The sequence below is a fragment of the Melitaea cinxia genome, chromosome 5 (assembly GCF_905220565.1).
Source record: "Melitaea cinxia chromosome 5, ilMelCinx1.1, whole genome shotgun sequence".
NCBI classification, from domain to species: Eukaryota; Metazoa; Arthropoda; class Insecta; order Lepidoptera; family Nymphalidae; genus Melitaea; species Melitaea cinxia.
Window position 1 is genome coordinate 18,488,073 of NC_059398.1, and position 16,629 is coordinate 18,504,701.

The 16,629-nt window shown below is 36.2% G+C and overlaps 1 protein-coding gene across 1 annotated transcript; it reads left to right on the plus strand.

The window, feature by feature from the left end:
* The first annotated feature begins 386 nt into the window (after positions 1–386).
* LOC123653919 (cell wall protein IFF5) lies at positions 387–8,191 on the plus strand. The gene is made up of 5 exons (XM_045589896.1): positions 387–453; positions 2,766–2,810; positions 3,061–3,240; positions 4,573–4,764; positions 5,040–8,191. The coding sequence occupies exons 1-5, from the start codon at positions 387–389 to the stop codon at positions 7,250–7,252; spliced, it is 2,697 nt and encodes an 898-aa protein (XP_045445852.1). The 3' UTR covers positions 7,253–8,191.
* The last annotated feature ends 8,438 nt before the right edge of the window (positions 8,192–16,629 follow it).

Sequence of the window (16,629 nt, forward strand, 5' to 3'; positions counted from 1 at the left end):
GAAAGCATGACGTATCTTCCTTGTTAGTGTTTGTTACTTGTTATAACTTAAGTTCTGAATACTATGTATTAATGTAAACAAACGTTGGTGGATAAATAAATAAATAAATAATTATTATATTTGGAAGATTGTAGTTCTATACAGTAAAATGGTCGTAGAAAGTAAAATGAGGAGGAAATGTACTGTCGTCTAAAATACATGTTATATATCTATTATTAAGTTTAAATCATAAAGATATTTATATTTTTGAATGACTTCAAAAAAGGAGGAGGTTACTCAATTCGACCGTATATATTTAATGTTTATTCGGGGATAACTTCGTCGTTTATGAACCGATTTTGATAATTCTTTTTTTGTTGGAAATGAGATATCGCAAGTATGGTACCATGATAAGGAAACCAGGATTGGATGATGAAATCCTAGATAAATCGAAAGAAACCCTCGAAAATCGCAGTGACGACTAGTGCGTTTGTTAATTTTTTCGTCTACAGTATTATTTTAATAAGTAATAATGTACTAGTAAATAAGATAAAAATTAATCATTAAAAATACAAAAAAAACTCGACTGCGACAAATAACCACTAAAAAGGGAAAAATAAGCTACAATTTAATGTGAAGTGTATTTAGTGCACTGTGTATTTGGTGTGTCACATTGGTGTGTTGTGTATATATTCCATCCGATACTTTCATAAACTAGCAGATATCTTAATGTATTAGTAGATAATATTCCGAATCAGTGATAGCTTTACTTTTACAAAAAAAATAATATTTTTTTTTGTTTTAATTTGTAAAATGACGATTCGAAAGTGCTCTTGGGGCCTATTTGAATAAAGCTGTTTTTGATTTTGATTTTGATATAATTAAATACAGCAAATTGTTGAAGGCGGGGACTACCTACCTACTATTCCCCTCCCTCTAGGACAGTCGGGTAAAAACAATACAATTTTTGTGTAATACTGTATTTATGTGTTATATTTTAAATATTGTTAACATTGATTTATGACTAAATGATACGCATTAGGTAACGCCTGCGTAATGTACAGGTATTGCGCTCCGCTCACGCTTGACCGGCCGTCCGTGTACTGATGAGAGTGGGCTTGTTTTCAAACATGTACAGGTGAATCAGATCGATTTCACAATAATAAAAAAAATTGTGTGTGCAATCCACACACGGCGTAATTGAAACGACTGAAAAGTCGCAGGAAGGTAGGCCGTTGCGACTTGTTCTATCGACGGTGATCACGGACTCGTGATAAAAGGTCGTAAGCGCCATGCAAAACGTGTCGCTTACGCGTTTTGAGCATTTATGTATTCTTATTCATTATCTACATTTTGATGGAGTTTCAAATCACAACAGTTCTAAGGAAGTTTTACTTCAAATATATATATATATATATATATATATATATATATATATATATTATACAAGTAATTTATATAAGTAAAAATGATTCGTTGAATGTGTAGCTAAATGTTAATTTTCTTAGAGATTTTTAAAGTTCTGGTTCTTATTAAAAGAAAAATTAAAAAAAATATATATTAATATCAGAAAACATAGTATTTAAAATTTACGCGTTTGGAAGATTGTACGTCTGTTGCAGGTTAGTACGTAGTATTTCCAATTCCTAGACCAAAGTCTAGATTAGTTAATTACGTATAATTGTGTTTGCTCGCAAACGAAAAAGAAACCGACTTCAATTACATCGACAAGTAATAAAAAGTACAAATAATACAACGTAGGTAGACGAAAAAATAGTCAAGTAAATATGTTTTATGAGAGATAACTAAACTTAATTGTCAGATATAAATCAAATTTATATGTGACATGACAAGCGCCACCTTCCGATTAAAAAAGAATCATCGAAACCGGTTCACCCAGTAAAAATTTCTGAGGATCTGATTACAGGATCTGATTTACACAAAAATAAATACAGTCGAATTGATAACCACCTCCTTTTTTGAAGTCGCTTGATAAAATGGCGGGGTATTATTATTAAATACGAATAAAAAAAAACGCTCTACACTAACCGGCTCTTTGTAAAAAAATTATCCCAACTTATGTTTCAACATAATCCCAAAGTGTATTCAAACGTATACTTTGCTAAAGTAAAAACATAAATCAACGAAATTTTAATAAAAAGGGCTTCCAACCCTCACAATTCACATCATTTGTCCGATGACAAGTATCGCTGAATGGGGAAAATTTTCGAAAAAACCCCTCATCTTTCCACTGCATAAATCAGCCTTAGGTTATGTAAAGGTTATTATATCGACTTATTCGCGTTACATGGTTAAGCTGCGAAATGATACGACAAGGGTATTACAAACCGAACACGCAATGGACTATAAACAATTTGTACGCATCGTATTTCACGAGGGATGAGTAAAGTGGGTAGAGGGAAGATTAGTATATTTTCACACTAAATGTGTGACGTTTTTTATTGATTTTTTGAAGATCAAAATTGTGGGTTTTCTTAATAGACGTCATAGATAGTGTATACATAAGTGCTGTTACCGCATCGCACTGCTTTCAGTGAGTAACTTACCTGAGATTGTAGAAATTGCCTGATTACTTATTCAAGTTTTACTCGAGAAAACTCTAGAGACAAGAGGCGTCTTTCATTTTCAGGAACGAGGAAAACGGAATTTCGTAAAGACTTGAAATATTGATACAAGCCCTTTGTTGGGACGCTGTTGTCTGAAGCATTGTTTTTTCATTGTTAATTATTCTAATGTATATCTAATTTTTTGTTTCGTTGTTTCAGGTCCTTTGCCGAATGTGACGAGTGTCGATTTGGGTTTAAAAGAAGGTAATGATATTAAATTAAATATGTTTTATACGCACATGATCGTCTGTTCCTCACGTCTTCAACATCCGTAGATATTGATATTTTTTTATCAATAAATATACATTGCACTTAGAATGGATGCAGGAATCGAGCCTCTAATCCCAGGAACGAAAAGCGGTATCACTCCAAACCGTGCTAATGCTATCTTTTGATGATGAAAAGGCGTCTCCTATATTCTCTTTATACAAACGTTACTCTTCCGATGTTTCAGGGAGCTGCGCCCTGGGTGATGTGGTGTATATGCCGGGAGACCAGTTGCCCGGGACCAGTCCTTGCGAGCGGTGCAAATGCTCCGACGGCGTTGTTGAGTGTTCCAAGCAGACCTGCGAACCTCGGCCTGGCTGCAAGGCCCTCCACCGGCCCGACCACTGCTGCCCAACTTACCAGTGTGGTAAGTGTGATTATATAAATGATAATAAAAAATATAAGTGTGGGTTAAATAATGCGTTGTTTCATGCAAAACATTACTAATTTCGTATTAGAACACATTTTTTTACAAAGAGTAACTGCGGAGTTTCTTGCCGATTCTTCTTCTGCAGAATCTACATTGCGAACCGGTAGAAGCTTTACTTTTAATGATGGTTAAAAAAAAAGTACTGTCTGGCTACGGTACTAAAGAATATAGCCACCCCCTCTCTTCCCGTGGGTGTCGTAAGAGGCGACTAAGGGATAACACAGTTCCGCTACCACCTTGGAACTTAAAAGCCGACCGATGGCGGGATAACCATCCAACTGCTGGCTTTGAAATGCACAGACCGAAGACGGGCAGCAGCGTCTTCGGTGCGACAAAGCCAGTACTGCGGTCACCAACCCGCCTGCCCAGTGTGGTGACTATGGGCAAAACACACGATTTCACGTTATTTTTGGCGTGGACTTGTGGAGGCCTGTGTCCAGCAGTGGACTGTATAGGCTGTAATGATGATGGTTAAAATTTTGATTTTTAATTTGTAAGATGATTATTCGAAGGTGCTTTCATACAAGTGCCAATCTCAGGCGTTTTCTATATCTTTAAGAAAATGTTTGTGTATTGTAAAACATGTTATTTAAGACGCTCTTAACAGAATGGGTTTCATAGTAAATATAATGAAATGTTATAGAAGAAGAGCAAATAATAAAATGTAATACAAGGTTTATATTGCAAGAAGTGTTCATTTTTAAATAAAACAATAGAAATAAAATTATATTTTTTATCAATATTAAGTAAAGAAATCTTTATGGATTCTCCAAGGCCATCGCAAATATCAGATTTAATATTTTTTGATTATAAAAACTTTGATCCGGATCAGAGGTGATTAGAAAATGATTAAAAATTTTCAAGCTTAGTTTTTTTCTTTATGACGACTTTAAAATCAACCATATTAAATCGTTTTATTTATGTTGAAGCAATCATTGGATTATTTATAAATGATTGTTTTACTAAATGTAGACAATTAGCTTCCACACCAATATCAGGGTTTGAATACACAATTTTAAATCAATGCGCTAATTTAACATCAAATATATTTAAAAAAATATTAAAAGAAATCTTTCTGGAAGTAAAATGAGTATTTTTGAAAGAGGATTTTGTTCGTTTAATTATTTTACTTTCATAGCTCGTTGAGCTCGTGTGATCTTATGTGTAAATGTAGCAAATCAACTATTAGAAATTCAGTGGCTGTTTCTTGAAGTTTTATTAATGTGAGAGAAGATATTTGTTTCATATAAAATATTAATCTCATTTCAGAATGTGAACAGGAAGGCCGAATATATGGCAATGGTGAAAAGCTAGTAGATCCCCTAGACCCTTGCCGCGTGTGCTACTGTCAGGGAGGAGAGGTGGTATGCCGCCGTATCGCTTGCTTCGTACGCGACGACTGTCAGCCGCGGCTCGTGCCTGGACGCTGCTGTCCTGAATACGACAACTGTCCTGTTCGAGGTAAACTTACATGATTAGTGTATTACAAAAAAAAAAAAAAAATTTTGTGGCCAATTTACCTCATGCCTGATTTTTTCTAACTTATATATTTTATTTATTTAAAATATTTTATAATTACATAAATTCTTCAACCATTACAGCCATGATATAATACTATTACCAAAAAACGTGAACAAACGCAAATGCTCAGATGATGACAAGCATCTATAGTTGTTATTATATAAACCGTGACTATCAGATATACAGTTTGACAATTAATTTTGTTTCATTTTCAGATGGCACGCCGCTTCCCAGTATTGTTACGTCGGTTCCAAGTGTGTCCATATTTGACAACATCGCATTAAGTGCCATCTCCTCCGCACCAAGTGGACTAGCTAAGCCAGAAATCACCATCAAAGAAATCACTCCCGTGTCCGAAATTCCAGTAATCACTGACGTAAAGATAAAGGAAATTTTACCTTCCCCTAGCATCGAAGTTGCTGAATATTCGTCCTCGAAATCACCTCTTATAACACGAGAGGCATCTACGGAAAGAAGTTCCAATAACGACAATATATCGGTCGACACTACGGAGTCAAAAGATGGACTTTCTTCATTTGTACCTGTAGAACCAGAGTCAACTGCAAGTGAACAATCTGGTACTAAAGCTATAAATGATGTAACTCTATCGAAAGTAAATCTTTCAACTGAGGATTCTAGCAATGATAGCAATTTTCAATCTAAAATTCCTAATATCGTATCAATGATGGGAGTTGCTTCTATTTCGGACTCAAGCTCTTCAACTACCAAGGCAGCAATAACAGAAGAGGAAGACTTAGATCACAATCCAGCTTTCCCACCAATCCCCGATGATTTATTTTTAGTCTTAAGTAATCATGAAGAAGATATTCTGCCCGAGCAGGCATTAGACAATGAACACGTGCCAACTGATCAAGAAGCTGTCAAAGCCTCAAACGTGCCAATTTCAACACAGGAACCAATTTTTAAAGAGTCTCCAGCAACTACGGTGAGTTATATGTTGGATATTGCAACCATTACGAGTGAAAGTTCACCAGAAAACTTAGCTGAGACAAGTACCTTCAAAGATGCCACGGTCAGTACACAATTCCCTATAACAAAGGAAAATCCAATGTTGAATATGAGATCGGTAATCCCAACAGAAATATTAAACATCCCATCTCTAATATCAGACGATATTACCGGTGAAATGTTGGATGTCACTGAAAGTTCAATGTCAACTGTGGTCGATGATGAATCTGTGGCTACTGAAATTTCAGCAACCGATGGTTCAGTAAAATATATTGATAGTGAACTCCAACCTAAACAAGAAAAACCTTTTTCCGAAGTAAGTTTTATTAACTCACAAACAAGCAATGAAATGGACGAAACTACTAATACTATGTCTAAATCAACCGAAATAATATCTGAAACAGAATTCAGTTCCATACCCATTGAAACTAGTGACCAAAATCCTCATGAAGTTACAGAGAAAGAGAATAAAGATAAATTAACTGCATTCACAGTTAATCTCATACCAACAGAGACATCTAGCACAAAGCCAATGTTTAATGAAGATGAAAGTATTACGATGGCGAGGAGTTCTGAAAAAGAAAACCAATCGTTTGAAAATGTTGAAACGACGGAATTTATTCTAACTTCATTTGGTTCTCAGGAAAGTTCTACTGATGCCGTCGAGTTAATAAAAGTTTCATCAAACGATGACAAAAGCTCAGCTATAATTGAATCTCCTAACAATAAGAATAGCAATGTTTTGACAGATCTGATAAACTTGGTAGGTGATGTTGCTTCCATCAGTGACCATACAGAAAAGCCAGATTCAGAGCGCCATACATCCAGCGCCACTACCATTTCGGATTCTGAGGAATTAATACCAGTCAATGTAGCTGCCGGGTATAAAAGTAAAAATAAAAACTATAACGTGAATTCTATTACTGAAATGCCACTGAAACATAAAGTTCCAATGATGGTTAGCAAACAAAATGTCGTGGAAATCGAGGGTGATGATGATTCAGATGTAATAACTGATTCTCCTCCACCCAACGATAAAGTAGAGCCCACCACTCGTCGTCCAATAATTGATAACGTATCAGACACCGATAACAAAACCGAAGTAACTGATAAAAGGGACATAGAAATTATTACAAAATCCTACGTTCCAACACTCAATAGACGGCCAACTAAAGTGATCATGAAGAATAACGATGAGAAACTGTCGTCTGAGGAATCGTCGAGTGACGATCCCGTATCGACGCCAGAAGTTACCGCTGAAATCGCTTCCGGTCCAAGTGATGTTACTAAAGAACCTGAATTGAACATAAGTTCGTCCAAAGAGGTCACTAGCACTCCTGAAGTCGTGAGCTCAGCTAGTGAGGTCAAGGTATCCTCTGATGCAAACGAGTCTTTGGAGTCCGAGGAGTCACCCGCAAAGGAACAGTCCACAGAATCGTCGAATGCGGCGACCCAGTGAGTTGTCGGTTGAACTGTCGACGGTACCTCATCTTATCAGCATTTTGTAGTTATTAAGTTTCGTTCTCGAAACTATAAGTTACATAGAGACTACTAGGTTTATAGTTACGTGAATATTATCAAATTAACTAATCGTCAATTCGCGTCCGCAGATTAGGGCTGTCGGACTCGCGCAATAACGTAGACGGTCAGTTGAATTTATTAATTGTATTAGCTGGACAAATTATTTATAATCGTTAGTATAGTCGAGTGCGAGAAGGCGTCAGGGTGCGAGACGCACTTCTGACATCTGAAAGAATAAATTAATAGCTTTCAGTGTTAGCATAAGTTATTTATTTTAGTGCGAGTAACGTGAGTAGAACGATTGATATATAAGCAACCAAGCTAGTCAACTCGTGACCATCTCGACGCCACGTTGCCATTTTCAAACTATTAAGGTCACGAAAGCTTCCGCGTAGAGGTAGTTCCTTTAGGAGTTAGGTACGCGCTCCTAGACGGACCGGGAAGGCCCTCAGGGAACGGACGTGACGCACTCGGTACAAAACGAATTTGATATTAATATTCGAACTTATGATCTAGATGAAGATTTATTAGTGTATGTGGACGCACATAGACTCTATTTATGCACTTTATAATGTTATACCCCAAATTTCGAGGAACGCTTTTTATTCCTGATGGCTCAAATCATTCTAAGAAAGTCTTATATGGAGTGTTATTGTATTATTCGATATGTTCAGGTTTAGGTTGTCGTTTGCTGATCCGAAGGTCAGTTCGGTTGTCCAGACCACGTGGGCGCGGTCTTATGGCTAAGTTGAGATCCCGGAATGCTCCTTCTTGCTCCGGAAGACCTTATCTTTTCCCGGGCAATAAGCGCATATGCTAATTTGTATTTAATTTAAAGTATTGTTTTTTTTTTTACAAATAAAACAAATTAGACTGATTTTTGTTTTCTTTTACCTTTAAATCTTCTTTAAACACTTTAACAATTTTTTATTTAGATAATCGATTTCGATAAAATATTAAAAACATTTTTTTAGCTTTAACTAACTTGTCTAGCTGTCGGAGAAGTACGGTAACAAACACAATAACATGATATTTTTATATATTTGATAAAAACTATTTATTTTACAAATATGACCTGTGTAGTTCATTATATATACGAATGCAGAATTTTTTAAAAAGTAGATATTTAATATTTTTTACATTTAAAAAATACTAAACGAAAAATCTAAAAAAAAAACATAAGCAGAAAGCGAAATAGCTTCTGTTAAGAAACTTATAATGAGAATAAAAAAAGGAAAGTGGAATAGAAAAAGAGAAATTGAAATTTATTATACACTTTATAAAATAAATTTGAAAATGGTCATAGTTTAAATTTGATTGCTGATATAATATGAGCTAGCTTAGGATTTTTTTTTGTTTTTTCGAAAAGCTGAGTCAAATGGTTCGAAATTATTAGTACGGTGTAGTTGTCATCTGGCTTTCCTGACTGCCTTTATAGTTATCGGCACGGATATAGAACGCTGACCTTGATCTTCGATAGAAACGAATTTTGGGTGCCCTTGGTGACAGAATCGAGACACAGGATCCAGGTAATTATATTGTTCATCAATGATCGAGTCGTTTATCGAATCAAAGCTGTAACTTGTCCGCCTTTCATGATTGGTTCCTTTCCAGTTGCTCCAGAGGCCATACACCTCATAAATTATATAAATCGTAAACTAAAATGGCTTGCAGCCACTGCACGATGCACAAAGCGAATTTCAAGCTATCACCGACCGCTCAATATCAAGCCAATAATTTTTTTCTTAACAATTAACAAATATACATAAGTAAACATTTCTACACATGTCAAGGTCTTTCTATTACATAATCGTAAGTAGAAACTATTAAAATTACGATTTGATCATTAATATGCATTCGAGTCACAAGATAATAAATCATGCTTATAGACAAGGTGTACGCGTAAAAGTGACTGTCCAGTATGGTGATGGTGACGGCCGATTAGAGATCATTGCTTAATGACTGTCCTCTTTGCGTTGCGAGTGCCTTCTGACCTCCGTCGATTTCATTGGCACTCGAAATAAAACTAAAAGAGAACAATACACAGTTATATATATTTAATTTAATCCCTAAATTTATGTTGCACCGCGTGTGTTACTAAGCGCAAAACTCAAGAACGACTGTAGGAACGATTTGACTAATTTTTTTTTCATAAGAAATACTTTCTTAAAAGGTTATTATGGACTTAGAAATTAGGATGAGGCGCAGGAAATTGAAAAATTTCAGAAAACGTACGATCAATTAAAAGTACAAGTCTTCGACAGTCCGCAAGACAGGACAAGAGGATGCTAGTAATAAATATATTTATGATGATGTGAATTTTATCCGATTAAGGGCAAAGCTGGAATTTTCCTGCTCAAAATGATGAGCGGCCCGACTGGGGTAGCAGCTCGACCTTACAGAAGCAGAAACTAGAGCTTGAAATTTAATTATAAAAATCAATTTTAGTTATATAACGGAAAATGTTTTAAAACGAATCCAACATAATTAAACGAAAGCACATTTTATTAATTTTATTAGCTTAATTGGTCTTAAAACATTTAATGACATAATATAAAATAAACATTAAAAAGTTATTACACGTAGAGCTTATCGGTTAAGTAATAAAACCTCTTCCTATTCAATATACCTGTTTGTAAATCTGTATTTAAAATTCAAAAATAATTAGGAATTTGGTAGTTACATTTATTAAGATTACATTTAGTAAGTGTGTACGTCACAGCTAATTGGCTCCCATAGCCATTTAATTGTAAGGCTAGCCTTTTTATTCGATAATGATTTTATTTGATAATTTTGACTAGCCCGTTGGCGCAGTTTGTTGTGCTGCTTTCTGATCCACGAGTTGCGAATTCAATTCCCGCCTGAGCCTGGGTGTATAATATTTGTATATTTATCAAAAAAATAATATAGTTTTAACAGTCGGCTGTTACCCGTAACACAAGTATTAATTTGCATACCATAGAAACAGACGACCGTGTGTGTGTATGTTGCAAGGGATTTATACTTATTTATTTACTAGCTGTGCCCGCGTCTTCGTCCGCATACAGTTTTGCAAAATAATTATTGTTCTGTTCGTAGTCATAAAAAACAATCTGAAATTAAAGTAGCCTAAGTTACTCCTGATTACATCAGCTATCTGCCAGTGAAAGTCCCGTCAAAATCGGTCTAGCCGTTACAGAGATTAGCCATAAGAGACAGACAGACAGAGAGACAAAAGTTATAAATTTTTTTATTTTGGTATATGCATTTTGCATTTAGTAAAAAGCGGTTATTTTAATATTACAAACAGACACTCCAATTTTATTTATTTGTATAGATAATGATAATTAATAACACATTGTGGTATTTTAATTTATGAATATAAAATATTAATATTTTCAATATACAGACATAATCGTTAGGTCCTAAGTCTGACAGTTTATTGTCTGCGTGACAAGTACTTTTCGAGTGATATCTAATAATGCGTATTTACTGGACTATTATTTCGTTTACGTACGTTTGTACTACTTGTCGATGTAATTGAAGTCGGTTTTTTTTTCGTTTACGAGCAAACACAATTATTCACACTTCAATATCTTGCTTTATCTTTTTTTTACATACATACATAAACTGTATTTTAAAAATCAAAATGAACTTTATTTTAGAAAGGGTATTTTATATTTTATATATTAGGGTATATTAGGGTATATATATTAGTGTGCTGTGTGGCTACGGCACTAAAGAATTTAGCCACCCCCTCTCTTCCCGTGGGTGTCGTAAGAGGCGACTAAGGGATAACACAGTTCCACTACCACCTTGGAACTTAAGAAACCGACCGATGGCGGGATAACCATCCAATTGCTGGCTTTGAAATACACAGGCCAAAGACGGGCAGCGGCGTCTTCGGTGCGACAAAGCCAGTACTGCGGTCACCAACCCGCCTGCCCAGCGTTTTTTTTTTTTTTTTTTTTTATTACGATATGGGCTTACTCTTGACCTCAGTCTAGCCCTAGAGCACAGACGAGGTCGAAGATGGAGCGAGTTCGCCCAGAAGAAGCCTGTTCACTCGCGCTTTAAATATGTTCGGGTTATATGAACTCGGAAATACAGACGCCGGCAGGGAATTCCATTCCTTGGCTGTGCGCATTAAAAAAGATGATTCGAAGCGCTTTGTACGTATGAAAGGTATATCAATCAGGTAGGAATGAAAGCCCGCGGTACGTCTGAAAGTCCGATGGAAGAAAGGAGATGGGGGTATGAGCTCGTGCAGCTCCAGGGCACACTCTCCAAAGTACAACCTGTAAAAGACCGTTAGACTGGCAACCTTTCTTCGGTGAGCCAGAGTATGAAGAGATTTCACCAAACTGGCATTACCGATAAGCCGCTTGGCTCTGCGTTCCACTGAGTCCAGTGTGGCGAGTTGATATTTAGCTGAGCCATCCCACAAGTGACTACAATATTCCATGCACGATCGGATTTGAGCTTTGTATAGCGTAAGAAGCTGTTTAGGCGTGAAATATCGCTTAACCTTATTTAAGATGCCAAGCTTTCTGGCCGCAGTTTGCGCTTTGGACTCAATGTAATTGCCAAAGTTGAGGTTATAATTCAACTCTATGCCAAGGAGGTCGAGGGTATCGGACACAGGGACAGGTGTACCACGGAAAGTAGGAGTCAAGTTGAAAGGACTCCGTTTGGTGGAGAATAAACAGGCCTGCGTTTTGGCGGCGTTGAACGTGACCAGGTTGCAATCACCCCATTGGGATACTTGCTCCAGTATTGAATTTGTTCGTTCCACCATGGCCTCTCTCTGAGAACGTATTACGTCCCTGCTGTCTTTTGCGCTGGACAAATATCTCTCAACAATCGTACTGTCATCTGCGTATCCAACAATGCCTGGTCGTAGCATGTCGTTAATATGGAGCAGGAAAAGAGTTGCAGAGAGAACAGAACCTTGAGGGACGCCGGCGTTTATATCCATCAGGTCAGAGGAGCAGCCGTCCACGACCACTCTGATCGACCGTTCACTCAAAAAGTCTGAAATCCAGCTACAAAAGTCAACAGGGATGCCGTAAGCAGGAAGAGAGCGTGGTGACTACGGGCAAAACACATGAGTTCACGTTATTTTTGGCGTAAACTTGTGGAGGCCTATGTCCAGCAGTGGACTGTATAGGCTGTAATGATGATATTAGGGTATTTTATATATATCGTTTTCGATACAAGCTGTTCGGTTTTGGAATGCTTTACCCGCAAATATAAGGCGGACACATTCACTAGACACTTTTAAAAGTTACTTAAAGAAACACTATTTAAACTCATGAGTCACGTTATAAGTTTTTAAAGATACTATAAGTTTATAAATTAATTTACTGCAAATGTATATTATTGACAATGACTAGCCGGTCCTTCCTCTCTTTTGTCGTATGTATATTTGTATTTTTATATTTTTTATATATTATGTTTTTATATATATGCAATATTTATATGTATGTATATTTACGTGTATGATTATATGTATATATTGTGTATGTACACCTCCATGCCGTCTAAATCTTTTGTCATGTCCTTTTCATGCTAGAGGTTGTCTGGAAGAGATCGCTCTTTTAGCGATAAGACCGCCTTTTGTACATGTCTTTATTTTCTTTTTCGGTACAAATTTTTTTCTCTGATATTGTACAATGATGGGTGTTTGTATTGTATTGTATTGTATCACAGTGATTCTACTACGAAACTAGCTGTGCAGTTAAATAACATAACAACAGTATACAAAGTGTCTAGCCGTACAATGTAATGTCTATTTCCACGAGCTAGCTGCAACATAGGTTATGCGATGCGTTCTCTAAATCGTGTTAAGACTGTTACTTTTGTTGACATTAGTGAAAGTATGAATAGGCACGTATATAGTTTTTTTTATGCACCTGGTCGGCAAACAAGATGCTCACATGATGGTAAACGATTACCGTAGCTTGTAGACGTCTGCAACACCAGAAGCGACCCTATCCCCAATCCCCTCAGGAGGTCTAGTCACCTTACTCACCACAGAAACACAACGCTTCTGAAAACAGTATTATTTAGCTGTAATCTTCTGTAAGGTTGAGGGAGCTCATTGGGGCTGCTCCATATTCATCATTTCAGCTGCAACTTGTCCGCGTTCTTACACCTCCTAATTAATTACCTTCACCACGATTTTAGATATTAAAAACTATCCAAGAAATTGTTAAAATGAAACGAGGAATAAGTTTAAAATAAATAATCATATTTTAACAAATATAATTTTTATTTTTGGAAGATAATGGCTTCTCATGGCAAAAAAAACAAACTAAATAAAAATACAAAAAATATCAAAGATGTCTCTCATGTGAATGTCACTGAATGCTATAGAAATCTCAACCTTCCTAATAAAACACTAAAAATAGATGATTAAATAACCTAAGACAACAGTAATTCTACGTCTCATCACTCTAATGATTGCGGAAATAATCGTAAAGACGGTTGCACAAAATGCCTTCACAAAAGTTCGACAATTATCTCTGCCTTTCTAGCCCATCTCGTAACCCGTCGTAAACATCTGCCCTGTATTGCACGAACATTTGCGCAAAGTTTATGTTAAATGCTGTACTGTGAACAATTTCGTTACGACTAATGGTAGGTCAACAGTTTTGTAAGGTGCTCGAAGTAGATAAGCTGGTATGTACACAGGTTTAATAGCTTTTTGTTATACGGAGGAGCTGTCGTTGTTTATAGAAACGGTTTTTTCAGCTTATAATTTAATTCTGCTGTGTGGTTACGGCATTAAGAAAATAGCCACCCCCTCTCTTCCCGTGGGTGTCGTAAGAGGCGATTAAGGGATAACACAGATCCACTATGGCCTTGGAACTTAAAAAGCCGACCGATGGGATAACCATCTCACTGCCGGGTCTGAAATACACAGGCCGAAGACGGGCAGCAGCGTCACCAACCCGCATGCCCAGCGTGGTGACTATGGGAAAAACACATGAGTTCACTCCATTTTTGGCACGAACTGGCGGAGGCCTATGTCCAGCAGTGGACTATATTAGGCTGAAGTGATGGATTTAATTCCTTCAAAAACCAACTACAATTACATCGACAAGTAATAACACGTAAGTAGACGAAAAAATAGTCAAGTAAATGCGCGTTATATAAGATTACTTAAATAGCAGTCATTAGATATCACTCAAATTTAAAGAGAAGAACAGTACAAGCATCAGCTTTCGACCAAAATAAGACTCATCAAAATCGGTGGTATGTCCAGTAAAACGGTATATTATACGGTATAACACAACGTAGATCGACGAAAGAATAGTCAAGTAAATACGGATTATTATATATAGCTCGGAAAATACTTGTTAGATCACAAAATTAATTTCAATGGGACTACATGATATGCACTTTTTTTCAATTAAAACAAAAATCATCAAAATCAATCCATCCAGTCAAAAGTTCTGAGGGAAAAAAAATACAATGGAAGTGAGAAAACCTTTTTCGGAAGTCGGTTAAAAATGAATCCTCATCGGACAAAGCGCAATACTAAAACTTAAAATCAAATCATCATTAAATTGTTCATTAAATTTATTCAGAAATATTAATCACAAATAATTCAGACATACATTTGAAATAGTATACATACAAACACCAAGGTCTGAAGACGATTTTGCAAACCGGTTTCCTAATACTTGTTTGGTTATTAGAATATGATTAGAACGCTATCTGACATATGAAAGTATGGACGTCACATTCGACGGGGGCCGTAAAGATACACATGTATCCGGTTACGATAATATCAATCAGACGTTATGACATAACCAGTAACTTTAGTTTTTTATAAATATTTCTAACGTGAAGTTTTGTCGACTTCGAAAACGCTTTCCGGACACTTTTTACATTTATGTGACAAGCTTTATTTGCTTTTGTAAACTAGTTCTGCAAGTAAATTATAATTTAATAATTCATCAGATCACATCAGCCTTTCGCAGTCCACTACTGGACATAGGCCTCCACAAGTTCACGCCAAAAATAGCGCGAATTCATGTGTTTTGCCCATAGTCACAACGCTCGGCAGGCGGGTTGGTGACCGCAAGGCTGGCTTTGTCGCACCGAAGACGCTGCTGCCCGTCTTCGGCCTGTGTATTGCGAAGCCAGTGGTTGGGTGGTTATCCCGCCGTGGTGACTATGGATGATGAACTTGTGGGAGGCCTGTATCCAGCAGTGGACTACGATAGACTGAAGTGATGAAGCATTAAGTCGCCCACCTTAAGAACAATCGGCCACGAGTGTAGTTATAAGACAAAAAAGTTATCACATAAAAGCAACAATCTAATTCTCGAATTTATAAGCATTGTAAACGTGAAGAATGCATTTTCTTCTAGACACTAATGTCTCGCTTATTTCGGTGATCACTCTGCCAATTTCAATTTTTTTTCTAAAGGGTATTTACTGAGGAAAGTTGTCTGGCCACTATTTAAGCTTCTTTACCAGTAAATTTATAGTTAACGTCAATACAGCCTCAAAACCACATGTTTCGTGTAGTACTTTTAATAAGTATGCTAAAGACATTCAGAATTTTGGCGCCATCAATGTTACGACAAAAAATACCATAAATTATTACAACTGTGACTCATCTTCGTTACCTTGTTTGTGATGTAATTTTTTGCTACCTAATCTTTGAGAATTGTTTCCATTTTTGATCTAAATAATATTGTCTCTTCTACTAATATTGATTGTCTATTTTTGATTATAGTTTCCTATAATTTTATTTTTCCTATAATTTGTTGGTACAAATCAATAATTCTGCGAGGGTTTCACATTTAGAGTTGAAAGCTGATTTTGGTCAGAGTTTCGATTTCACCGGCCGTAATTTTTCTAGTTCTATCTATCCATTTAGATAATTTTATCCGCAATCTTGTTGTTTTCTTACTTCATTCTCGTAGAAAGTTAGTTACCCTTTCTAAGGATTGTTTTAGACAATCGTACAAGAAACTCAAGCCGATAGAATCAGTGCGTCACGAACTCGCTCTTTTGTAAGACAATTGGTTCATCCTGGCAGACCAGATTAAGACGAGATAGTCTTTACTTTTCTTGAACTTTACACTTTTATTTAACGGTACAGTTATTTTGGTTTCCTAATTTAAAAAAAAGAACCAATATTTTGAGTGAAGTTAGTTTATTTAAAAAGTATGTCTGAGTTTTTCAGCACATAATTGTGTTTGCTGGCAAACGAAAAAAAAACCGACTTCAGTTACATCGACAAGTAATACAACGTAGGTAGACGAAAAATAGTCAAGTAAATACGCATTATCAAAGATTACTCCATAAGTTGTA

Bases quoted from the DNA above. Each gene is read 5' to 3' on its own strand.
- LOC123653919 (XM_045589896.1), top strand. From the start codon at position 387: ATGATAAGGAAACCAGGATTGGATGATGAAATCCTAGATAAATCGAAA. The intron at 454-2,765 runs GTGACGACTAGT...TCGTTGTTTCAG, and splicing joins AGAAACCCTCGAAAATCGCA to GTCCTTTGCCGAATGTGACG. The intron at 4,765-5,039 runs GTAAACTTACAT...TTTCATTTTCAG, and splicing joins CGACAACTGTCCTGTTCGAG to ATGGCACGCCGCTTCCCAGT.